Source organism: Coptis chinensis, chromosome 8 (assembly GCF_015680905.1).
Source record: "Coptis chinensis isolate HL-2020 chromosome 8, ASM1568090v1, whole genome shotgun sequence".
In the NCBI taxonomy this organism is placed as follows: domain Eukaryota; kingdom Viridiplantae; phylum Streptophyta; class Magnoliopsida; order Ranunculales; family Ranunculaceae; genus Coptis; species Coptis chinensis.
The window spans coordinates 59,787,475-59,815,423 of record NC_141463.1 but is presented as its reverse complement, the minus strand read 5'-3'; the positions used below and the strand labels follow the sequence as shown (position 1 = coordinate 59,815,423).

The 27,949-nt window shown below is 35.9% G+C and overlaps 1 protein-coding gene and 1 pseudogene across 1 annotated transcript; both read right to left on the bottom strand.

The window, feature by feature from the left end:
* Positions 1 to 16,872: 16,872 nt before the first annotated feature.
* On the bottom strand, positions 16,873 to 18,696 carry LOC147482221 (uncharacterized). The gene is made up of 6 exons (XM_086579242.1): positions 18,508 to 18,696; positions 18,190 to 18,363; positions 17,958 to 18,075; positions 17,403 to 17,492; positions 16,954 to 17,291; positions 16,873 to 16,878 (listed from the first exon to the last, which is right to left on the bottom strand). Exons 1-6 carry the CDS (start codon positions 18,694 to 18,696, stop codon positions 16,873 to 16,875), a joined length of 915 nt encoding a protein of 304 aa, XP_086435368.1.
* A 169-nt stretch (positions 18,697 to 18,865) lies between these two features.
* On the bottom strand, positions 18,866 to 27,949 carry LOC147482220 (uncharacterized; annotated as a pseudogene).

Sequence of the window (27,949 nt, the reverse complement as noted above, 5' to 3'; positions counted from 1 at the left end):
AAAACGTCCATAGATTGCAAAATCTCTAAGATGTTAGCTCAATAAGGGGGTGAAATTGGTGAACCATAATCCAAGTAGTTGACTAACATTATCACAGGATGTAACTAATTTATCAAATCCATCAAACAATGTAACTTGACTAGAAAGATTAAACTTAGACCACCCAAATGCCCAAAAGATTAGTCATTTGTCTCTACTTTAATTTTTTTTTTTTTTTTTTTATTGGTAAGTATGTTTTGTTTTTTTCCAGAGAATTAGTAGAGAAATATTCACATACACCAAAATTTGAAAACGTAACTTTTGCAACAAACCCACGGTTGTATAACAATTCAACCAAAAGTTTGTGGAGTTTGTTGTTACTGACAATCTCGTTCGAAAGTCACTACATTTGGAAGTCTATGAATACAATGTCACAACAACTACGTGTTATTATGGTCATTGTTGAGAATCACGATGGGTTCATATATGTGTATGAACAAGAAGGCAAATGACTATAAGGGGAGTGTCTTACTATAAAGGAAAAGAAACAAAGTAATATCGGTATAGAACTATCTAACTAATTGACCAAAGACAAACAACAACAAAGCGTTGTTATCATTATGTGGAACTTCTTCGAACGGTGTTGTCATGGCGATCTCCATGGAGAACACTATTGCAATGCTATTTGGATAAAGCCTAACCACCTTAGATAATGGCGCACATACTAAGGGCTCAAGATGGCATGCCTTTGTTGCTTTTTCACCCCTCAAAGGTACCCTTAAGATCATTTTTTATTCTCGATCGGGACTCTTAAGACTATCCAACTCTCTTAAATAATTATTATTAGTAATAATGGAGATTATCACTTTATGTTTGTTTTAGAGTGTTTTCCCCAGCTTTGAGAATCGTTTAACACAACCTTAACTCGTCTAAAATGGAAGACCAGACTTACAAAAGAATAAAGTTCATCTCATTTATGAGGAACTTCTCTTGTAAAGCACTTATCTCTTTACATCTACATGGAGGATAGAACTGGAGACAAAGTAGCAAGTTCATAAGATGCATAATCTTTTATATCGATCTTTTATATCGATCAGTCTATAGTCTCCCACCAAAAGATAAAAGATAGAGAGGGAAACGGGCACATTGCATAACATTGATAAAGCGGATGATGCAAGGACTAAGGTTTTAAGAATAGTAGGAAACACCGATAATATACATGATTTAATTACTGTATCATTCGGGATGATCCGGACATTGTTCCCGTGCCATGGTGTTCCATCTTGCATTGTCCAACCCTCTTTGGGAACCTTCTTTACCCCTGCGTCATCGCTGCTTTGAGTGAATACATGGCATGACTGTTTTTGGCAGATCTTGTGCAGGTGTCGGATCCTCGGGGAAACCTTCCGACTGAGTGAGTGACAAATGTTTCATCCGGTGCTTTCAGCTTTCCAAAGAACTAACAAAACAAGTAGCAAGGTTTCTTGAATGGGTCCTCCAGAGAAGAACATAATGTCTACCACCCTTCAACGAGAATGAGACAACAATTAAAGTGAAAAAACTAACATGAAGATGATTTAGTTCGGTTCAGTCCATATTCCGAAGAAGTTAAAAAAATACCTCAAGTTCTCCTTGTTCAATTAGGTTCCCATTTGATAACGAACTGGATACTGAGAGAATACAAACTTCTCCATCTCATTGCCACATTGAGTATGACTAAATTTTGGGAGGCTTAAAACTCTTCTAACCGATAAGTCCTTAAATGTATTCAAATAGATTCCGAAGTCTAGGCACTTGTTGTTGCGAATGTGACAATTGGAGGTGACAAAAACAGACAACCACGGTGGTGAAGGTAAACTATTGATGACACCGACCATACTCAAAACAGAATAAAATCTGGAAGAACATAGCATGATCCTAGTATTTTTCCTAGATGAATTGGATCAACCGAAGTGGTAAGAGGTAGGAACGAAGAAATTGGCACAATAAAAGGTCATGCAAAGGAATAGGACCTTTTACTGTTGTCCGAAAGTGATGTGCAAACAAGAAAAGAGAAGATTGCTTCAAACCTCAATTAACACTATAACATATTATCTTCATAGAAACCGGGAATCCACTTTTCAAGGGCTTACTTCAAAGCGGATGGATGCTAGGTCTCGAAATTAGAACTGCCTACGGGAATCACAACACAAGGAAGACTCACCCGAGAATGTACATGTCTGCAGGTTCTTCCAAACAAAGCCAGCCATCAATCTCAAGATTCTCACCGGGAGGTCGCCCAAAGAACATTCCCGCATTACCTATCATTACCCTATGGACCACCAAAATCACCGATTTCATAAAAGACTTAGTAAGGCCATCTTATTATATCAAATCAATGGTTCAAATATTTCACCAATAGAAAGAATGGAAGCCTAGTAACACATATTGGCATTCATACCTCACATCCTTTGTGTCTATGTAATTGAGCAGCGTAGAGTTTCAGAATTTCTTCTTTTTTCTTAACAGATGTCCCTTTAGTGATATCCCTGAATAGATCAAGTACAAAAGTTATTAACATGACTTTGAGTACATAATGATCCAATTTAGTGTATAAAAAAGTAACCCGTCTCGGTTGGATACTTTAAAGATTAACGGCGTAATAAGACTATTTGGATATTATCAATGAAATATATGGGAAAAAGGAAATTATGGTAACCAAAAGGTTATTTGGTCTCTTTCTAATACTAGCATGCAAGTCTTTTTGAGGCGACAAACTGTAGAGTAGAAAGGCAAAACACTAAAGTTTTATAGATGTGAGGTTTGCTTTAAGCACCAACTCCGCTTATAAGATGGACATGATTCTAAAATGAAAAAATAAAGGGGCGGAGGGTGGGTAGAACTGTCTCTCCTGTGGAGCAAACATGGTGACTACAAGTATGCCATATAAAAGGTCTACTTTCACATATCCGTCATCGCTTTCTATTTATAAACTTCAATTCGACAACTATATGTTGCCATGATATCGGGGAGATCCTAACAAGACAAATTGCATACCTTGATATATTTAGAATAGATCAACAATACTAGCAATCGGAACCATAGAATTAGTTTGAATGATAGAAGAAACGATAAAATGTGATTTTCTGGAAACTCTCTGCGCTTCACATTCGAATAAAAGTAGTTAGAACTAATGAGTACTTGAGATTTGGTTTCGACATAAAAGGAAATACAAAAAGGTGAAATAAATACCGTGTTACAGCAGTAGATCATCCGCTTCACTCCCAAACTTTGATATATTTTAAAAAGAATTTTAATTGCAATACCTATACTCTTCCCTTTACCCTCCTCCTTTATCCGGGCTTGGGACCGGCATTGTAAAACTAGCGACAACTTTACAAAGGCGGAGTTAAAAGTGTTGGCTGCAAGAAGCAATAGAGAACAATCGGTATGGATATATGAATAAATGGTCAGTTCTAAAAGCCTGCAAAGCGTATCAATAACAAAGCTAAGAATAACAAAGAAAACAGATACATATAGCACCAAGTGGAAGAATTTAAACCATTCACCATTCATTGAGTCCAATTCCAACTAACACAACTGCCCAAACACGCATAATTAAAAGGTCTTCAAAATTTAAGTGTTTTCAAACAACAAAAGACTAGCTCTTAAAATTGAGTGCACATCACAACTTAATTAAGGAATTGGTTGGCCAAGCCACAAAACTAGAGACAGGATCTTCTATCGTCTTCAAAGCGTTATTCCCCCTAACAAGTAGTGCATCCTTTTGAATTGCAACTTCAACAGAAACCTTTGAATAACCGGGGCCTAAAGGCCTAGTATGCAATCTTGTAGGCTGGCTTTGGATCATCGATATACCACAATCCTTACGCCACGACATCTTGAGGGAACAAGTCTAAACAACTTGCACTTCACAACTTTGGATTTAGTACCCTGTATGAAAACAAAAGATATACATACATGACTCTAGAAATTCACATGTTAAATGAAATAGCATTTAGCAAGGATAACATATGGAAATCAGATTTTGATTGCTTTGGGCGGATGGACTTTGATGGTCACGTTGAGCACGATGAGTAGGTCTTTTCGTGTAGATACAACTTTGGATTTAGCCCCACCCTGTATGCGAAAACATGAAAGGGAAAATATAAAAAGCAATGAAAATTTCAAATTTAATGAAATAGGATTTAACATGGAAAACATCTTGAATTTTGATTGCTTGGGGCGGATGGACTTTGGTGGTCGCGTCGACCCTCAAGAGATCTTTCGATGAGACACATCTTTTCGATTTAGTCCGTCCCTGTCACGAAAACATATAAGGAAACAATAATATAAATGTAAATCTAGGAATTTGAAATAAAAAAAAAAAAATAGAATCCAACATTGTATACATCTGAGAATTCAGATTGTGATTGCTTTGGGAAGATGGACTTTGAGGGTTCATTCATTGCCACCTCGGAGAAGGTTGACAGGGGACGAATGGTTTGGCTGAAAATAATTTTGATGTTAGTAAATCAAAACAAAAGTATATATGGAATCCCCAAACAAATTGGAATACCTCTTCACTATTCAATAGTTTGGCAACAAGTTTCTTGATAGAAGACATTTCTTCCAATACATCATCATATTTCTCCTGCAATTCACTCATCCTCCCATTGCATTGTTGGATACCATACAAAGTAGATGGAGTAACTCCATATCCCACTCCCAGCGCCGCGCCCATTAGGATCAGGACCTAAAACTTGTGAGAGGGCATCTCCTCTTCCACATTCTATATCACAGTCTATTTCATTCAACTTATCCTATAACAGCAACAACAACAACAAGAATAAATAATATAACTAGAGTCGCATGGAAATCGAATAAGCATGCCTTTTATCTTAGAAAATATTTTATGAACAGTGAACGACATACTATTTTCTCTTTAGCAAACTCATTTACTGGTTCTCCATTTTTCCTCTTGTGGCCTGCAACCCATACAGTACCTCTTGTAACAGGCTTACCAATCTTACCCTTTTTACGCCTCTACAAAACAAGTAAATAAAACATTTCACATATATATATTAAGTACTCTTAAGGGGAAAAATCTTCACAAGTCAAAAATAGATCATTCAATTACCAACTCATCTTCCAATCTTGCATAACCTTTACGACTACAAGTATGGGGCATCTTGTGGTGTTGAACTGCCTTCTTCCCATTTTCCCTTAGTTTCTACAAAAAAAATAATATATGAGTCTTGATATGCAAAATGGATTTTATAACCCATATAATGTATGATGAATACCTTGTATCCTTCACGTGAACAATTTGCAACAAATGCTTTCCAATCAGGTAGTTTTACATCAGTTGGGCAATGTGCAATTCTAGCTTGGTCAGTATCATATGCATCATAAATTCTTGATCTCAATTTTGTTTTGAACCCACGCTTGAGCTTCCCAATAGACTTAAAAGTCTGTTTTCTAGCACGCGGTGCTACAAAATGTTCTTTGTAAAAAGATGCATAAACAAATATTACTATATTTCTTTAATAATATATAACTTGCCATGTAAATAAAGAAATTTACCTTTATAAACAGTCCACATTTTGTCCTTAATCTCAGGTGTTACTTTATGCCAAGTAGGATAGCCAATTGGGCGCGATCCCTTGCTACTTTGCCCAAGCTTCTTTGTATAAGTTAATTAGGACTATAGGTAGACCTTTTTCATTAAAGTCAAGCACAAGTTTTTGAGCTTTTGGATCCAATTGATTCAGTTTTGTCGGCCCCCGGTATTGGTTGGTGAAGATCATTCGAACCTTCCGATGCATTACCTTCTCCGCGTAGTCATTTTCATAGTGGTTTTCCAACCATTCATCATCTTCCATTTCGGTCATGATTTCCATTTTTTGTTGCTCACTTGGTAGCTTTTCCATATCCCTTGGCAACCTTTCCACTTCTTGAACTTTCTTACCATAAACTTTATTTGGACTTTTGGAACCTTGTACATGACAAAATAAATTGGTTTAATATACTTACAACCACACCTTAATGACACAATCACAACCGAAGCATAATTATTTTTCTAAGTGGAAATTAACAATATACACAAACCTGAATGTGCACGTCCACTTTTCTTAGATGCTTCTACAAGTGCTCTTTTAAACTTTTGAACCTTAGCTCTTGCCGCTTTTTGGTACTAGAAAATCAAAACAAACAGAAGAAAACAAAATTAAAATACTACAAATACAAAGACGAATAAAAAAATTGAGAGAGAATCAAAATATCTTACCGAGGTTAGTTCTCTAGTCTTTTCCTTTGCCATTCTACACATGCATTGAAAAGATTAGAAAATACGTACAGCAAAAAACAAAACAATCATATACATGGCACTTAGGTAAAATAAAGTACATAATTTGATCATGACCATAACACAACATGCCTTGCACCATTATAAGAAGCACTCACAAAACATAATAAAGTCAATAACTAAATAGACAAAAACAAAAACGACATAATAATCAGTCTAAATGGACAAAATGAAAACAAACAGACCCAATTACACTCTATTTTTTTTTTTTTGTAGCACCCAAGTTCCCTCACAATCTTGGCTTATAGACTTAGCCTTCTACATCACCTTCGATGTCATTAACTAGCTCCACACTTGCAAAAGGTGGTGGTGCGAGCACATTGCTAAGGTCCTCCTCTCAGTACTACATTCAAAATCATGGAATCCATGAGAAGGTGCTTTCAAAACCACAAACCAACCGGGCTGTCATGTGATTCTCGTGAGTAGAAAAAACTGGTTCACTTGGGATGCAAGGATAAAAAGGGTCTTGCTTGTGTGTTAAACTTTGATGCAGATTAACTAATGTGAATCCCTCTTCTACTTTGATCCCACTTCCTACGTTTGCCTAATCACAATTAAATAATGGGTCTTGAAAAACACCATAATCTAGCAAAATTATCTGTTTTATCACACCATAATATGTCACATCTTCCTCGATTTGTGCGGTGTCTTTAGCACTTGCCCTACACAAGCTACTAGCTGACAATGACACTCGAGTTTTTGAGTTCCTTTTTCTCCATCCTTTATGTGGAAGCGGTAGCCATTTATCAAATAACCTTTATAGCTCCAAGCATCGCAACAAGGTCCATCCGAGAGCCAATCCAACATATCAGATACATGTTTGGTTTTTTTTCTCATTTTCAATCTAAAGACAAACAAAAATTGAAAGTCAAAATCTTACATCGATTAAAACTTCTATAAATTTAGATAACAAAACCTGCTTCTTCACCTCAAGCTTAAACCACTCATTGAACGTTTCAGCATGCTTTGCTCCTAAAGCACCTTCATTTCTTCCTAAGCGAGGTTCCTTGCGGATGAGCATTTTTTTGTGTCTTCTGTTTAAAAAGGTGTTCATTAATATATATATATATATATATAAGTTTTCACATTAAACATATTAACTTACTCAATGTACGGCTGAACTTCCTCGAAATTGAACAAAATGCAACGATGTGCTGCTTCAACCATGTCTCTTGTTAATGTAATAATTGTCCCCTTCAATAGTGGCTTACCTTCAAGAATACTGGATTTTGTGGACTCATCATTATAGTCTTCATTTCTACTTGGTTGGTCATTATTAATATCAACTCGCTTCATATACTCGGAAAAAAATGTTACACTCTCTTCAGCCAAGTTACATTCTACCATGCACCCCTCGGGCCTTGCATGATTCCTTACACTTGCTTTCAAATCCTTCATATACCTATACTCGATGAATAATCAAATGTTTAGAATGCAACACTCTACAAACTAAAAGGTGTATCTTTTAGCTAAAATATATTGTAGTAATAACAGGGAAATATAAAAAATAATACCTTTCAAAGGGATACATCCAACGAAATTGCACGGTCCTCCAAAGGCACACCTCCCGCACAAGATGAAGCGTCAAGTGTACCATAATGTCAAAGAAAGATGGAGGAAAATATCTTTCTAGTAAGCATATTGTCACTACAACTTCATCCTCCATTTGTTCCATTTTTTCCTTATCAATAGTCTTTGACATAGTTCATTAAAGAATGAGCGAGTCGGAAAATTGCATTCCTAGGCCCTTTTGGTAAGAGATTCCATAGAAGGCCAAAGGCAACAGTTGTTGAATTAATACATGGTAATCATGAGACTTCAAGTCATATATAGCATAGTCGGACAAAGGAAACACGGTATGATATATTGGAACTATACCCATCAGGCAACTTCGGCGCTTTCAACCTTTCACAAAAATTTGCTTCTCACTCTTTAACAAGGTGCATTGTGATGCAGGAGAAGTAAAGTTCTACTCCCATTCTGTATAGGGTGTAAGTCAGGTCTTAATCCCATTTCTTCCAAGTCTTTCCTAGATTTAAGGTTATCCTTTGATTTTTTTTTTCAGATTCAACAAAGTTCGAAAGCAAACTTTCACAAATGTTTTTCTCTATATGCATAACATCTAGATTATGAGTTAACAAAAGAAATCTCGGTATGGCAAATCAAAAATACTGATTGTTTCTTCCACAATTTTGCACCTCTAGTTTTTTTGCTTACCTTGTATGCCCTTTCCACGTTTTCTTTTTTCTTTCCTATAGGTTTCCCCAATCATCTCTCAAATTCTTTTCGGATCTTTCCCCAATCATTTTCTATAGATTTTACGGTAAAAATCTCATCGGACTTCAAAGGAACCGGCTTAGCCCGTGTTCTTGCTTCCCATTAAACCAACTTTTCTTCAAACGATATGGATGATCATCCGGAAGGAACCTACGACTTCCCATGTAAGAGAATTTTCTGCTATGCTTTTAGCCAATCGCACATGTATTAACGCCACACCTAGGACATGCTAATCTGCCCGCCGTTGCACATCCAAACTAGGTTTCCAAATGCTTTGGAAAATCATTAATGGTCCACATTAAAACAGACCTTTCGGAAGGAACCTACGACTTCCCATGTAAGAGAATTTCTGCTATGCTTTAGCCAATCGCACATGTATTAACGCCACACCTAGGACATGCTAATCTGCCGCCGTTGCACATCGCCTAGGTTTCCAAATGCTGGAAAATCATTAATGGTCCACATTAAAACAGACCTTAATGTGAAGGTGGATTTTTGGTATGCGTCATACGTTTCCACACCATCTGTCCACAAAAGTAGCAGGTCATCAATCAGTGGCTTTAAATAAACATCTATGTCATTACCCGGCTGGCTGGGACCGGGGATTATCAATGTCAACATCAAATACTTCTTTCGTGATGCACATTCAAGGAGGTAAGTTATATATTGCCAAAATGGTGGCCAACAACTATACCTCGAGCTAAGAGTGCGATGAGGATTGACACCCGTCCAGACAACGCCGGTCGAAGATTTCGTGCTTCATCACCAAAAAGAGGGCCAACTTCTATCAATATGTTTCCATGCGGGACTATCAACCGGATGGCGATGTTTCCATCAATACTCTCATTGGATGCATGCCATGTCAACTGTTTTGCCATTTCGAATGATTGAAACATCCTCTTGAACCTTGGAATAATAGGAAAGTACCTCAAAACCTTTCTTTGGAACCTTCTCGTGTACTTTTTAGTATGAGGATCAGTTTTCCATCGTGTAGTCTTGCACTTTCGACAGCTCACATCATTTTTAAAATCACCGATGTATAACATGCAATCATTTTACATCGTCGATTTGCTTATAATCCAAGTCAAACTTCCTTTAAGCCCTTGCTTGCTGAATTATTTGACTTTGGAATAACATTACCCTCGGAAACATATCCTTCAAGCGCCTCTAAAAACTCTGTAAAACCTCTATTAGACAAACCATGTTTAGCTTTTATGCTATATAAGCGTAACAACCGCTTCTAACCGTATACTTGCTACAACCTTCATACAATGGCCTTCGGACTCCTCAACTGCCTTTTGGAATTTGGCTTCTTTTTTGGATCACCGAGAAAACTCTTCTTTCTTATTACTCTCATTTGTCGCTTTAAGCATCTCATAAGTCTCGGTGAGGTTAAAGTCGTAGTTTCAACTCTTTCATCTACTACATGCACTTGCCCTTCTTCTCCATGCAAAACAAAAGGATCATAAGTCATATCAATACCCTCAATGATCAAATGGTCTTTTACAATGTTGGGACTCAAATGGTTAAAGTTTTTGCAACTAATGCACGGACATCTAATGCTTGTTTTATCCATCAAAGGAGCCATAGCTTAATTCGATGAATTCATCAACAAACATCTTCGTACTCATCACTAGCTCACGGAAAATTTCAAGTATAGTTAATGATATATGTACATAGTAATAAGCACTTGTTTCAAATAAAGTAATATAAGTATAAACTATTTAACCTGTTTAAAGTTCTCCAAGTCTTGTCCATAACGCCGCTTATATTGAACCTACTATATCGAAGAAGAGTAGCACCTAGATGTATAAGAATCGAACAAACATTACCATTTAATCTTGCGGTTTTAATGGCAAAAAATTGTGCCTCGACAATTTCTTATTATTGTAGAGTTGTTCAGAACTTATATACATATACAATTCATACATAGGCGTAGGTCGGAAATATATTAATCTGTCATAAGTCATTTATTCAAATTATTTCTATTTAAGTTTTCCAATAGTGAAAATAACTTAAACACTAAAATCAATTCAAGTTTACCACCGAGAAAGTAACTTTAAGTTCTTTGTTACCAAAAATCAAGAAAGGTAACTTCATCATTGAAACCGTAAACTTAAAGTTAATTGATTTCACTGCTGACATTTCAAATCCCCCATTCGTTAAATAATATAACCACGGTCTTTACATGTATCCCTTTTATTCCAGAATCGGACATTCTTTGTTGCCCACGAATGAAGTAACAATTTTAAAAAGAACAATGAAGTAACTTACCTTGCTCTTTGGCCCCCGAAAATTATCCTTACTGATAATTATCTTGATAACAATACAAACAATGACAATAGTCACGAATTGCGTCCTTTAGTAGTACAAGTTGTAGAGCAAGATTGTTTTTTTTTTTTTTTTTTTTTCTTGGCGGGTTATTGGTGTATGCCTTTACGATTACATTTTAATGATTCGCCTGAAGAGGATATGAGTAAAAGCAGAGCGAGAAGTCCACTAAGTAGTATATGATCTGAGATGATGAAGGCGAAAGTCTGAGAGATGATTTAGTTAATGATGGTGATATGGAAACTTCCCCATCTTCAAAGAACATCTGAGAGAAAAACAACCAATTGAAAAACACTAAAAATTTATCACACCACCGGACAAACACAAATATATTGAATAAAAGATCGGAAATCGAGTATGGAGAGGGGTAAGAAAAAGAATGAACCTGTTTGCGTTCTTCCTTGGCTCACGTGTAAGATCTACTGAAAATGATGATTCTTTTTGAAGAAATCGTGAAAACAAAGTATGAATTAGTTAATGTATATGAGAATAAAATCAAGAGGAGAGGAAGAGAGGAAGAAAGGAAGAAGAAACAAACCTGATTATAATAATTTTCAGCCGACCTTCTAGCTTTTCCCATACCGGTTGCCCGTAAGTATAACTTATACCAAGTTCTCTCAGTAGGGGAAACCAAAATTTTCGATTATCAAATTAGCGGTTTTATTTCTATTTTTTCGTTTTAAGGCTAGTCGAGCAAAACCAATGGCTGTTTAATTTCTATTTCTAATTTTTTGATGATCTTTCGATTCTAACTGGGGAAGCCAAAATATATTTAGTAGAAAAAATCGCGGGCTTTTATTTTTTATTTCTCGTTTATGGGCGAACCAATCACGCGCTTGTTTTATTTCTATTTAACCTAATTTATTTTTAGATAGTTTTTTCTAACTAATTAACTTAATAATTAATAGGTATATTAATAATAACACTTACGGAAGTGATTTCAAAAAACTTGACAAAGTCACTTTTAAAGTGATGTTGAATACATAGATATTACATCACTTTATAAGTGACACGGTGAGTGACAACACTTTTAAATTGATGTTGAATACATAGATATTACATCACTTTTTAAGTGACATGGCGAGTGACGTAAAAAAATGTTACTATATCACTATCACGACATCACTTATTAAAATGATGTTGTATAACTCTACTATATCAGTCTTTCAAATAAGTGATGTTAAAAAAAAATTGTGATAATTATTACATCACATACTGAGAAAAGTGATGTCATAGTTTTCATATGACATCACTTGGCTGAAAGTGATCTAAAATTAGTGATGTCATATGTCATATTTGTTGTAGTGAAAGGTGACAAAAAGTTTTGAAATGAAAGACTAAATTATGCCACCCCAAAACAAAATTTGAAAACACTTTTTAAGTTTGAAATTTTTTGTTTGGCCTACACTCCAGAAAGGTGGTATTTTACAAAAAACATGGGTCTTTTAAAGTTAGATTTCCTAGACTTACGAATATGATTATGTTTTTAATTTATTTAATTTTTATAGGTTTTATTTTTGGAAAAACAAAATTGCGAGAAAGAAATAAAAATGAAACTCACTCCATAGAGAAACACTACTCAAATAACAAGAAAAAGTGCAAGAGATGAATGTGTGAGTTACATGAAATGTGGACTAAAGATCCGGCACTTACAACCACTCACTCCAAAAGGAGGGCCCGGTTACCTTAATGGTGCACTCCCATAATATAAGATTGGAATAGAGTACAATGAGTCTTTTATAGTCTGATACTCGAGACTTTATCTAAAATATGTATTAACATTCAGTTTACCATATATCAACAACTGAAAAAGTTGCGGGTCTTTACATAAATAAATAACACAGAAAGCACCTCCAAACAAAATAAGGCACCAAGATTTCCTATGACGTGACTTAACGGAATGAGAGCGAAGTCTGATAGACATAGAACGTAACCAAGCATGCAGTTTCTTTTTTTTTCCTCCAACAAAAGGGTGGCCAAGTGAATGATTGTGAGGAAAACAATGGTTGTGGAAAATACTTAGAGTATGGATAAGTGTTAGAAGGAAGGGGTGGAAATAATGAGAACGTGGGTTTAGCACAAAACTCATTGAAAGGGTATGGTTATACTGTCTCATATCTGAAAATAAAATGATCGAGTGGCTTGTCCTTGGGTATTATTGTCGTATTAGGAGGGTTTAGAATGTCATGAAGCACAGGAGAAGTTAGAAAGTCAAGTGCAAACTCAGGTTTCCTTTGAAAAGGTGGAGGGAAGGGAATTGAGGTGGTGGTAGGGGAATGAGTGACAGGATGATGTGCGGTGGGTGAATGGTGCTCAGCTAGTGTTCTCAGTTTTATATCATCAAAGGCCTTGAGATATGTAAGACATTCCTCAATAGGTGGGTCAGAAGAATCAATAGGCTAGAGGGTGAAAAATTCTTCTTCTGTCATGACGTCAAGGGATGAATGGATGTTAATAGGAGGAGACTCGTGAGGTGGCAAATAAGGGTTGCAAAAGAGTCGAAGGAAATCTTCTTGGATTTCATTTATGTTCAGAGAGTCAAAATTATAATCTTTGTCTTCTTCCCTAAGAGGGATATGATACGAATATAATCAACCTAAATAAACAGGTTAATTAACTCCTATTACTATTATTACTTGCAAGCGCACAAGGTCTATTGTAGTAGGTGTGCGAGAACAAGGTCGAACCCACAGGGATTGTGATATAGGAATAACTGAAGTCTAAAATACTATTTAGCCTAATCCAAATATTATGGTTGTTGATTTGAAGATTGTTTAACTACTAACTATTTTAATTATACTATGAAAACTATGAAACTTGTATTAACTATGAATGGTAGAAATACTAAGGCGTTTGATTCCACCTTAGACTCTTGTAGGTTCTCTCAATCCACTAATTTAAAGTTCTCTTTTATTGTACAAGTAGCATGAGGGAAAGGTAACCCTAGCTTGCTCGAAGATGTGATCGTGTATATCTTATATCAATCTATGTATTAGGTTGCTTGAATTTTTAGCACATAAGTATAAACTCCTAGCAAGAACTATCTTCTTACAACACAACTCTTCAAAAGCTTATAATAACACTAAAGGCAAAACTTTGATGATAACAACACTTAATCTAACTATGGACTAGTCAATACATGAAGACTACCAAGAGAGATATAATCCATGAAAGAAGTGCTACTATAAACAGTGAAATTAATCAAGCTAAACATTAAAAATCAAGTTGAGAACACTAAACATTAATCAAGAAAATCCTACGCAAGTCTAGGGCTTCACCAAAGCCCTAGCTTTGAATTTAGTTACTCATAAACATGGTGGAAGAAACAAAGGAATAAAGAAGAGAAATCATCAACAAAACCGTGGTGGTAGGCGTTGGCTTCTTCTCCAGCAAGCTCTCGAACTATTTTTGAGTTTTTGTGATGGGGGCGGGAGAGGAAGAGCTCTCTCTTTCCTTTGTTTATATAGAGATCCCTTAGGGCGTACAAGCCTTGGAATTCCTTTTGGAACCTTTCCTTTCATGTTTGAATCACTTTTGGAACTATCCAAATCGATTTCAAGCGGTGAGTTGCGTGCTGCGAAGGGTCTAGAAAAACACTATTACTCTGCGAAATTAGAAGGGGGTGCAGGTCGCGCTCTGACATAGGCTTCTTAGAGCGTGGGCGCACTCTGACCTCTTGACAACAGTACCTCAACTTTTTATAGTAGCTTTATAATGTCATACACATGTTATTTCATATCTTGTTTTATGTATTCTCTCTGTAATCAAGATGTGAGAATCTCACAACTCCGTAAAGTCCTCAGTCTCAACTCGTTTCTTCGTATTCGCGTTGATTTATGTAAAGCCAAGGAAATATACTAATCAAAGGAACTTACATTAATTAACTAGACAATATAACATAAATATGGGCATACATGTGTAGCATTTATGTACTTATCAAATACCCCAAATAAACTTACATTTTGCTAGTCCTCGAGCGAACTAACTCTAAACTAATAACAAAAATTAAAAATCCTAACTCATTTTTGTAGGAATCACGATTACACTTAGCATGTGCAACAAGCCTTTTAAACCCCTATGTTTACCTTAGTGGACGAGTTTAGTCTCATGAGCGTTTTCAGAGAAGATATTTACAAACTTCATCTATACTATAGTGACTAAGAAGTAACAACAATGTTTCCTTAATTTAATCTCAGGTGTCTGTACATCTCACTAGCAAGGAATAAAGAATACTCATTTTAAAACCTAAGTTAAGACATGCATAATAATCAAATCATCTAAAAATAAATAAACATGCAATAAACTATATTATGAAATGCAATGGTAGGTCCGTTTATGAAATTTTTGAATAGCGTCCCTAAGTAGGTCCTCACACATATGCCAAGACAAACATACTTTGATTTTTCCACTTAGGTTTTGCTCACTCCAGTGTGCAGTGGGCACACTTTTCCTCTCAATCTCAATGACATCCAAGGGAGCTGAGGTCGTTCAAACACATCTATCACTTACTATCACACCAACCTATTCCTAATTGAGCTAAAGGTCTTTATTAGGTGTTATGTATGGCTTAGGTGATAGTTTAAGAATAAATGGAATGGATAAATAAAATAGACAAGTTTGAGAAAATAAGTTCTTCGAATTATGTAACTAGAGAAAGCATTGTTATTACTTTGCTTTTACACTTTGGTTCCATCCTTAGCCATTTTGTTTTGGCTTTTGACTCCTTTGATTCTGTTTTTGGAGTTCTAACTTTTTATTTTATATCTATTCATTTTTCTTTTCTTTGGATGGAAACTTTATTTTCTTTTCCTTATTTTTCTTTTGAAGCAACTAACAAATATTGGTTTTTCACAGGTCTTTCTCTTTTCTTTTCTTCATGTCATCCTATTTCTCAAACTTATCCAGTGGGTAGACTATATTTATTCTTTTATTTTTCTTTTATATAGGGTAAGGAATTGGAGGTTTATGAAAAGGCTAATGAAAGGCTCAGTGGGGAGACTAGCGGAAATATATTCTTTAGGTTTGAATTTCTGGCTATATCAATCCAAAGAGGGCCTAAATTCTCTTTTAGGATATGGTATGGTGATCAAGCAAGTGGACATGTGATTTCTCTACTCGGAATTAACTTATCCCTTGTGTCATCACTCAGATATCAACTCATATGAGGCTTTTAGGCTAGATTCTCACATGATGTGTAAAATTAGGCACTCTAACCTAGGTCTCAGAAAAATACTGCCAAGTACAGTCATGATGTTCATGCAAGACATTTATGAAAAGATGCAATGACTATTACCTACATATTAACCTAAGTTTCTTATAACTATTCTTAATTCTAATGCTAAATGAGACTTCTAGACTATAATCATCATAGAAAAGGAAACAATACCACCATCCCTAAGTGCATAGTATAAATAAGTATTATCTTTCACTAAACAAAAAAATTTGTTTCTACCCCCAAACTTATTTAAGACATTGTCCTTAATGGTGACATATATGCTCTAATTAAAAATATAACAACATGGACAAGTAAAAGAATAAGGAAAGAAGTTACCAATAGCTCCATGAATGAAATATAAGGCTTGAGTCACCTGTAGAAATTAGTACCTCACAAAAGATATAATAGTGATAATATAGAAAAAGGAACCAATTTACTACAACGACTAACATGTGTCACATATCTCATTCCATAGAGTTACACGTCTCCAAGAAGACAGAGAAAAAGTGCTAAAGTGGAATGCATGCATGAGGTATGTGTACACAAGACTCAACAAAAATAAAAACATGGGTTGCTTCCCACAAGCGCTACAATTAATGTCTCTAGCAGACGAATGCTTCGCACAACCGATTTTCGGATTAGCACTATTTCAAGCTAAAGTAGACTAGTGGCTAAAATGAAATTCATGGAATCAATGTGAAGCGACTCTACAAGAGGAAATAAACTAATCCTAAAAAGAAATGAAAAACAATAAAACATACATTATAATTAATCTGTCATGATAAACATGATCAATAAGACTTACCTCTTCCATATCCTGTCCGGCCAAACCATCGAGGTATGGTTTCAAACGTTGAACATTTACCTTAAATAAACGACCATCCGTCGGATCTTCTATCTCAACACCACCATGAGGAAAAACAATTTTAACAATGAAAGGACCAGTCCACCTAGAACGTAACTTACCAGGAAAAAGTCGCAAATGAGAATTATATAGCAAGACTTTTTTATTAGGTTCAAAAGTCTTGCAAATAATAGATTTATCATGAAAAAATTTAGTCTGCTCTTTGTAAATCTTGGCATTCTCATATGCCTCATTTCTTAACTCAGCTAACTCATTCAACTGAAGTTTACGTTGTGAACCTGCCATACACATATCAAAGTTAAAAGTCTTAATGGCCCAAAAAGCAAGATGTTCCAATTCTACAGGCAAATGACATGCCTTTCCAAACACAAGCCTATAAGGAGACATACCAATAGGAGTCTTATAAGCAGTTTTATAACCCCAAAGAGAATCATTAAGACGTTGAGACCATTCCTTACGGTAAGGTCGTACAGTCTTTTCTAAAATTCATTTAATTTCCCTATTAGATACTTCAACTTGGCCACTAGTTTGAGGATGGTATGGGGTAGCAAGCTTATGAGTAATAGAGTACTTTTTCATTAAAGATTAAAATGCTCGATGTGTAAAATGAGTACCATTATCACTTATAATTGCATGAGGAGTACCAAAATGAGAAAATATATTATATTTTAAAAAGTTAACTACGATTTTATGATCATTCGTTTTACATGGCACTGCCTCAACCTATTTAGAAACATAGTCTACGACAACAAGGATATAAATATAACCAAATGAAAGAGGAAAAGGACCCATGAAGTCTATACCCCACACATTAAAAAGCTCCACAACTAAAATAGGGGAAAGAGGCATCATGTTCTTATGGGAGATATTACATGTACGCTGGCATCTATCACAACTCAAACAAAACTCATGTGCATCCCTAAAGAGGGTAGGCCAATAAAAACCACACTGCAAAACCTTCGCAGCCGTCTTTTTAGGACCAAAGTGACCACCACATACATGGTCATGGCAAAAACAGAGAATACTATGAAACTCATTCTCAGGGACACATCTCCTAATAATCTGATCAGGGCATGACTTAAACAAGTATGGATCATCCCAGAAAAAATTCCTAACCTTAGCAAGAAACTTAGATTTATCATGTTGTCTCCAATGAGAGAGAAACTATTTTGTTACAAGATAGTTAACAATATCCGCATACCAAGGCGACTGGGATATAGCAAAAAGTTGCTCATCAGGGAAAGATTCATTTACAGGCAAAATATCAGTAGAAGACTCTACTATAAGTCTAGACAAGTGGTAAGCTACCACATTCTCGGTACCCTTCTTATCCCTAATCTCTATATCAAACTTTTGCAACAAGAGTACCCAACGAATTAGATGGGTTTTAGCATCCTTCTTAGTAAGGAGATACTTCAAAGCCGAATGATCAATAAACACGACAACCTTAGACCCTATGAGATAAGACCTAAATTTGTCTAAAGCAAACACAACAGCTAACAATTCTTTCTTAGTTGTAATGTAGTTCATCTGTGCATCATTAAGAGTTTGACTAGCATAATAAATAACATGAGGCATCTTGTCAAACCGTTGACCTAAAACAACCCCAACTGCATAGTCAGAGGCATCATCTACATCACAACCACTACCAAAATTAGTTAAGCAAGCCTCAATAGGGGTCATCAGAATAACTCTCCAAGAAAGTCTCGTGAACTATACTCTATTAATAAGATTAACATCCCAAAAATTATCAGGTTCAGGAGGTTCTTGACCCACATTAAACACATTAAGTTATGTAGTTATATTACCAAAAGAAAGCTTTAACACTCCATTATGACAATTAATAATAGCATTAGAAGGCTAAAAAGGGACGACCTAAGATGATCGGAATATGGTGTTTAGGGTCTTGAACAGGTTGTGTATCTAGAACAATAAAACCAATAGGGAAATAAAATTTATCAACTTGAATCAGAACATCCTCAACAATACCATGTGGAATTCTAATAGACCTATCCGCCAATTGAAGAGTAATTGGTGTAGTTTTCAACTTACCTAGATCAAGCTGTAAATAAACCGAATAAGGCAACAAGTTAACACTAGCGCCTAAATCAAGTAATGCCTTCTCAATCATATGATCACCAATAACACAAGAAATAGTAGGACATCCTGGATCTCTAAACTTAGGCAGGGTTTGGTTTTGGATAATAGAACTCACTTGCTCAATAAGGAAAGCTTTCTTATGCACATTCAACTTAAGTTTTTTTGTACACAAATCTTTAAGAAACTTGGTATAGGAAGGAACTTGTTTTATAGCATCAAGTAACGAAATATTAATTTGAACCTGTTTAAACATCTCCATTATCTCATTAAGATTAGAACCTTTCCTAGCCTAAATCAAACGTTGGGGAAAAGGAGCTTTAGGTATATAGGATGGCACAGGATTAGTCTCCACTGCAGTAGGAAGTCCTACACCCTTTCTAGAAGAATTATTGATAAGTGCTCAAAAAGTGCAATTTAACCGTTGATTATGCCTTTTGTTTAGCCATCTTAGTGGACTAATAGTATTTGTAAGTTATGTTTTATGATTCTACAGGTGAAAGAGAGAGTTTTGTGGAATATTAGAGAAAAATGGGTAAAACGGAGCAATTCGGATTATTAAGGATCACATGGGAAGCCCGTGGACAATCATGGAGAAGGCCAAGGAATTGAAGCTATTAAATATGTGACTTGGACCTATTTTAAAGCCTATTTGGAAGCCCAAGGCCAAAGGATTCGTTACTTGGACCAAAGCTCACAAAAAAGGATAGAAGAATAGAGCAGAAAAGACAAAATAGACTTCCGCGTCTGGGACGCATGGATCGCGCATCCAGATGCATTGCTCACGTTTGGGACGCATGGATCACGCATCCAGACGCATGAAACAACACTGTAGCCAATTCCTTATCAGTTTTAGAGACGAAGTTGGACTCTAAAAGAAGTCTATTTGTATTAGGAAATAAATGGAGGTTTAGAATGCTTCTAGAACTCATTGTAACCCCTATAAATAGAGGACCTAAGTGCCTCATGTAATTTTCCAATTCACTTATACTCTTGTCTCCAGAACTTGAGGCAGAGAGAGATTAATAATAAAAGATTCGGTTTTAATTAGTCGAGTCTTAATAAGTTAGTCTTTCTAGTCTTATGTTCTTCAACTCTTCTTTTTCTCGTTCTTCGTGTTCTTCCTTCTTTATGGAAGGCTAATCTTCTTCTTCAAGGGAGAAGATGAAGCCGATGCTTAAGGTTTGTTAATTCTTTTGGTTCATGGTGTTCTTCAATCAGGTTAGTTATTTATGTTTTTAGTTATTAGTTCCACTGCCCAGACCAGGGGATGGAAGTATAGATTAAAGTTTTTTGCAATCGAATATCATGCTAGTTTAGGATTTTATTTATTGCAATCGAATATTTGTTAGTGACATGCTTTTATTTATTGCAATCGAATATCATGCTAGAATAGGGTTTTATTTATTGTAATTAAATATTATGTTATTAGTATCTACTTTTTTTCTAGTTGTGTAGTGTTTTAGAGTAAGGGAAGTATTATTTAGGTTTGCCTTAGATGGTGATTCATTGAATAGGTGCCCAAGCTCACATAAAAGGAAAGAAAATACTAGTAACATAAAATTGAGGAACAACCTTGAGTAGAGTTATTTGTTAACGAAGTTTCGTCCAAGAGGGCATCGGCACTCGCTCGATTGCCTAATTGTAGTCTACTTGTGGGAACAACCATGAAGCAAAAGGTCATTAAATCAAAAGTATTAGTGTATTCTAATCTCTTGAATTCCCTCTCTTATAAATTCTCAATAATTTAGTTAGTTTAGTTTAGTTTAGCATTAGAATCTAAAATATATAATAATAGTTTTTAATCCCTCAAACCCCCTTTTTAGTCTTGTCCTTCACATAAACATACACTTAAAAGTGGAACGATACCCTACTCATCCTTTACTTGTTGAGGGATAATTAGGTTTTGATACGCTTCTATTTTGTTCAATGACCATCATCTATCTATATCATCCACATCCCATATCTCATCTACACACAAAAAGAGGCAAGGTCAAATGGCGCCGCTGCTGTTTTAAGTTGTTTATGTTTAACGTTTTCTTTCAAGATTAGAAGTTTGGATCTTGAGGTAATTTTAGCCACATCATCCATCCTTTTGAGAAAGAGAGAAGCTTGAAGGACATCTCGGAGACAAGATCTACCATCCAGGTTAGTCGAATCTTCATTCTTTTTTATTTCAATCTTAGTATAGTTGCATCGTTGTTTAGTTTTATTTCATTCTTAGTATAGTTGCATCATAGTTTAGTTTTATTGCTTTCTAGTATAATTGCATTTAGGACCTTTTCAACAATTGAAGTTGTAAGCCAACACAGCAAAACATCAAACTCTAGTGTTTCTTGTCTGAATCTTGACAAACAGACTATCGTCTGTGGGTGTTTCTTGTCTGAATCTTGACAAACGGACTATCGTCTGTGGGCCGTGGTACTTAAGCAATCCAAGTGATTCACCATAACCCTAGAAGAGACAACTTTAGACAACGGGCGAGATACTAGCTGCAAAGCCTAACCAAGTTGAAGGAAAGTAGTTTTGCATATTAGTATAATTTATAATAGTTGCATATTAGTTTAATTGCATTCAAGCATAGTAGGATAGTTTTTCATCATCTTCACATAGCAAGAATACTAGACAAGATTGATATAATGGCCACACGTAATGATGGAGGTGTTGTGGACCTGAATAATTATGAAGCTATCCCACCCATGCAAGCGCAGCAGAGGAAGAAGTTGAGCGATTTCTATTCGCCAATCATTGGAGACCCACCCAGCAGTATTTTTTTTCCAGAGACAGAATCTAACCAGTTTGAACTTAGAGCATCAGTAATCTTTATGCTTCCAAAGTTCAATGGTTCAGACAATGTTCAGCCATATGTTCACATGGACAAATTTCTATCAGTCCTCAGAACTTTCAAGAACCAGAATATCAAAGATGAGAGTATCAAGTTGATTTTGTTCCCACTCTCACTCGAAGGTAAGACATCTGAATGGTTAACTACACAGCCGATCAATTCAATAGATTCCGGGGAGAAGTTAAGAACAAAGTTTATGAACAAGTTCTACCCACCTCAGAAGACAGAAGCCATGCAGCAAGCCATCAACAATTTCAAAGGGAAGGTGACTGAAGAATATCATCAAAGTTGGGAGAAATTCAATAATCTGCTAGTCTCATGTCCACATCATGGTTATGATAAGAGCACACTTGCTCATTTTTTCTATCGAGGACTCTCGATGATGAATAAGCAGATGATACAGTCAATGCACAAAGGCAAGTTTACATCAATGGATGGAGAGGAAGCTTACAACTTTCTCGAGAATATAGTTGAAAAAACACAACAATGGACTACTAGCAACGAGGATGTCGCTAGCATGGAGGGGGAGCCAAAGCAATTTGGTTACCAAGCACATGAACAATCAGATCAAGAACTGAAGTCTACATTGGCCAGCCTGGCCACCAGCATTGAAACTCTGAGTAAGAAATTCAACCAGTTCTCCATGAATCCCTCCAAGATCAACAAGTCTCAAGCTAAATCTCTCCTAGTTATGCAAGCTAGCCGATACTGCAAAGTCTGTTCAGACACTTCTCAAGCAACTCTAGAATGTCCTGGTTACTATCAACATGCATCAGTTGGAGTGTACAATATAAACTCATTTCAGAGGCCCAACCAAGGTGGTAATAACTTTCAAAGCAATTATTAGAGACAGAACGTTGGACCCCCAGGTTCTCAAGATCAAAGTTATATTCCACAAACAAGTGAAACTTCACAGTTGGTTCCTCAACAACAATTATACTCTCAGCAAAATTCCAATACAAGTGGAGAGTTAGTACCTGATCCTAGGAGAAATTATGCTGCACCTGCCAACCTGGAGAATGCTATTACTTTGCCATCACAAAAAAATCAGAAGTTTGAAAGTGTTCTAGAGCTTCTTGCACAGTATCAGCTCAATCTCTAGCAATCTCAGGCAAGTCAATGTTCTAGAATGGAGTCTTTAGAGGCTAAGGTCGACCAACTCACTACTGCTTTGTCTGTAAAGACACAAGCCATTCAACCTAGCTTATTGGAACCAATATCGAAGAGTGAAGATGTATGCCACATTGGGACAACTGCTAGTACTTATCACCTCTATGATTATGTCAGCTCAGTTACTACTCTTAGATCAGGATTGAAGATAGACAACAAGGTTAACTTACCTTCTCACGATGACATTGCTACAGAGCAATCGGTCAAGATTTCAAATGAAGTTCAAATGGAAGTGGGAAAAATCCTTTCAACTCCCATTTGTCAAGATAACCAAGACAAGATATGCAAGAATGCCGAAGAAAAAGAAGAGCAGACACATGCTGATGTGTTTGTACCAAGGCACCTTTTTCGATGTTTTTTGCTCAAAGAAAAAAAGACAAGTAATTTTTAGAGATGAAGGAGGCATTTGAGAAAGATAACATCAATATCCCCTTTCTCAAAGCAATCAAGCAGTTGCCACCATATGCCAAATTCTCGAAGGATGCATGCAACATAAAGAGAAGTACTCATGTTTCAAAGCGAGCGTTTCTAGCAGGACAAACAACATCTATTATCCATCAGCAAGCTCCAGTCAAGCTCAAAGATCCAGGAAGTCCTATAATATCATGCAAGATAGGAGAAAAATTCACGGGTAATGCTCTTTTAGACCTTGGTGATAGTGTTAATCTCTTGCCATATCATGTGTTCCAAGCGTTGGGCCTGGAGAACCTAAAGCCTACAAAAGTCAAATTGAAGTTAGTTGATCGTTCTACAAAGATTCCCAGAGGCATAGTTGAGGATGTTCTTGTTCAAGTAGCCGATTTCTACTATCCATTGGATTTCATTGTGATAGACACCAAGGAGGCCTTTGATAAAATTCCAATTATTCTAGGCCGACCTTTCTTTGCTACCACAAAAGCTTTGATAAATTGTCACAACGGTGAAATGAAGATCAACTTTGGTAAGATGTCCATGGACATAAATATCTTTCACCTGTTGTATAAGGATTGTGATGACACCGAAGGTGGAGAGGTGTACTTCCTTGATAGCATGATACAAGAATCCTTCCCATTCGAAGATACAATTGAGAGTGCTCAATCTACAAAAAACTGTGATGAACTTGAGAACCCCACCACAGAGGCGTTGCTAGCCATGTTCTTGGAATTTTTGCAGAAAATTCAGGATTTAAGTGAGCAGAATGGAAAATTGACAGAGAGAGTATCATATCTTGAGAAGATGAACTCTACATTTAAGGATGAATAACAGACTTCTACCCAGAAAAATCAGTTACTAGAGAATCATCTTAAAGAAGTTTTGAAAAAACAACAGAATCTAGAAGCTTAAATGAGTCTTCTGAAGCATAAAGTGGACCATATTGATAAGAAGCCTTGCACTGTTGAAGCCTCTTCTACACCATTATTGTCTGAACAAGAGAAGTATGTGAACCAGTCTACCGCCCACCTTGAGCGTAGTCAGCCAGACATCCATTATCATTACTGTGGTGGTAAAGGGGACATCAGATACTATTGTCCTGTTAGAAAGAAATATTTTCATCAATCTTCTACACAGAAGAACCACAAGGCCTATCACACAATCATCAGACTTGAAATAGTTCAAGGTAGAGAAGCAACTTCACTAGCAATCTTTCCAGCATATCAAGGAGTATTTTTGACAACCCACAAGGTGAGACCTCCTCGTCCTCCAAACATTCATTAGATTTAGGTAAGAAAATCTGATCTCCTCACTCCAAATTGATAATGCATGATATATAGTCTTAGGGATCTGACTTAAAAAGACCTAAAAAAAAAAAAAAATCTTGGTAAAAGGAAATGTTCTTATTTTTGGGATTAATTTTGATATTCAGTATCAATGGTAACATCTTCCCTTTTTCGCATTCATTTCATTTAATTAATTTCTATAAATTGAGGACAATGCAGAAGTCAAGTTGGGGGAGGGTGTACTTGAGAAGTACTTGAGAAATGAATTTCGAAAATTAGTTTTCAAAAACAAAAATATTTTTATTTCTATATCAGTAGCATGAGAAAAATGAATTTTAATGATGAGTCCGGGATATATATTATTATCTTTGCTTAGTGTGGAGTTTGATAGATAGTTGATATTATTGATTTCATTACCGCTTAGACTATTTATTATGCTCAGACATAGTTCTTGTTGATAGAATTCTTTATCAAGCCACCACCATAATACTTGGTCAGTTTTGTGTACTTTTGCTAGAAGAGAGATTTAAACCCCTAGTAAACTGGAAGTAGAATTTTTAGACTTAGCCCATGAGACTTGAGCTTTATACCCATTCTTTGGAGAGTTCTTATGAAAAATCCGAGTCTTAGTGACTCAACATCTTTCAATTCTTTATGTCGTTGTAATATAGTCTCATTATTCGTTGATTTGGTTAATCACGAAGTGACATCAACTAGGGAGATAGCCATTATGTCTTGTAGTCTATTCAAAACAGAGTATCATACTAATAAGTCAAGTAGTGAACCTATTTAGCCTTTATCCCACCTAGTAGGACCATCATGATTAAACCCTTTTGAGCCTTACAATAAGCCATTTTCTTTCATAAAACACTTTACCCTTTACCCAACTCCAGACAAGGAGTATAGCCAAAATCTTTATCAGCCATACCCATATGTTTCTGAGTATACGAGGAGAACAAGGAGGAAGAAATAGCACAAAAGGAAGATTACAAGGAAATATCATAGAGATACAATGAAAACCATCACCTGAAAACCCTCACGAGACTATAACTCGTCCTTTTTAGGGAACTTAAAGGTTTAAAGCCTTGTTGCATATGGTAAATGCAATCGCGATGCCTATGAAAGTGAGTTAGTATTTTATTTTTGTTATTAGGATATGATTTTGATCACTCATCTATTTTTTATCTTATTTGCTAAGAGACTAGCAAAAGGCTAGTTGGGAGTTGTGATAAGTGCTCAAAAAGTGTAATTTAACCCTCGATTATGCCTCTTGTTTAGCCATCTTAGTGGACTAATAGTGTTTATAAGTTATGTTTTATGATTCTACAGGTGAAAGAGAGAGTTTTGTGGAATATTAGAGAAAAAGGGGTAAAACGGAGCAATTCGGAGCATTAAGGATCACATGGGAAGCCCGTGGACAATCATGGAGAAGGCCTAGGAATTGAAGCTATTAAATATGCGACTTGGACCTATTTTAAAGCCTATTTGGAAGCCCAAGTCCAAAAGATTCGTTTCTTGGACCAAAGCCCGTAAAAGAGGATAGAAGGATATAGCAGAAGAGACAAAATAGACTTCCGCGTCTGGGAAGCATGAACTGCGCGTCCAAATGCATTGCTCGCATCTGGGACGCATGGATCGCAAGTCCAAATGCATTGCTCACATTTGAGATGCATGGATTGTGCGTCTAGATGCATGAAACGACACTGTAGCCAATTCCTTCTCAATTTTGGAGACGAAGTTGGACTCTGAAAGAAGTCTATTTGTATTAGGAAACAAATGGCGGTTTGGAATGCTACTAGAACAAATAGAGGACCTAAGTGCCTCATGTAATTTGCCAATTCACTTATACTCTTGTCTCCAGAACTTGAGGCAGAGAGAGATTAATAATAAAATATTCGATTTTAACTAGCCGAGTCTTAATAAGTTAGTCTTTCTAGTATTATGTTCTTCGACTCTTCTTCTTCTCATTCTTCATATTCTTCTTTCTTTATGGAAGACTAATCTTCTCCTTCAAGGGAGAAGATGAAGTCGGTGCTTAGGGTTTGTTGATTCTTTTGGTTCATAGTGTTCTTCAATCAGGTTAGTTATTTATGTTTTTAGTTATTAGTTCCATTGCCCAGACCAGGGGATAGAAGTATAGATTAAGATTTTTTGCAATCGAATATCATGTTAGTTTAGAGTTTTATTTATTACAATCGAATATTTGCTAGTGACATGCTTTTATTTATTGCAATTGAATATCATGCTAGAATAGGGTTTTATTTATTGTAATTGAATATTATGCTATTAGTCTCTACTTTTCTTCTAGTTGTGTAGCGTTTTAGAGTAAGGGAAGTATTATTTATGTTTGCCTTAGATGGTAATTCATTAAATAGCTGCCCAAGCTCACATAAAAGGAAAGAAGATACTAGTAACATAAAACTTAGGAACAACCTTGAGTAGAGTTATTCGTTAACGATGTTTCGTCCAAGAGGGCATTGGCACTTGCTCGATTGCCTAATTGTAATCTACTTGTGAGAACAACCATGAAGCAAAAGGTCATTAAATCAAAAGTATTGGTGGATTATAATCTCTTGAATTCCCTCTCTTATAAATTCTCAATAATTTAGTTAGTTTAGTTTAGTTTAGCATTAGAATATAAAATATATAATAATAGTTTTTAATCCCTCAAACCCCTTTCCAGTCCTGTCCTTCACATAAACATACACTTAAAAGTGGAACGATACCCTACTCATTCTTTACTTATTGAGGGATAATTAGGTTTTGATTCGCTTCTATTTTGTTCAACGACCATCATCCATCTACATCATCTATCTACATAATCCACATCCCATATCTCATCTACACACAAAAAGAGATAAGGTAAATTATGACTATCAGATTTACTCACATTACTTTCCTCCTGCTCACACTCTATAGGATCAGATCTGACCTCAGCGTCCCTAAGCATCTCAACCTTATTATTAATAAGTTTACCACTCCTAAGAACAGTGATAAACTTGGCTTGCTCCTGGTGAGCTTGGTTCAAGTTAGAACCTATTTCCAACTGGCCCCTTGGGTTAGCCACTGGTTGACTAGGAAACCTACCCTTATCCCTCTCATTCAAATTACTAGCAATCTGACCCAT

What these genes read in the sequence shown, in the direction of transcription:
- LOC147482221 (XM_086579242.1), bottom strand. Translation starts at nt 18,696, where the DNA reads ATGACCCCTATTGAGGCTTGCTTAACTAATTTTGGTAGTGGTTGTGAT. An exon ending in TGCGAAGGTTTTGCAGTGTG is followed by an intron (nt 17,493 to 17,957) that starts GTTTTTATTGGC and finishes AATGAATTTTAG; the next exon opens with AAAAGACTGTACGACCTTAC. An exon ending in TGCTTATAAGACTCCTATTG is followed by an intron (nt 17,292 to 17,402) that starts GTATGTCTCCTT and finishes TGTGTATGGCAG; the next exon opens with GTTCACAACGTAAACTTCAG.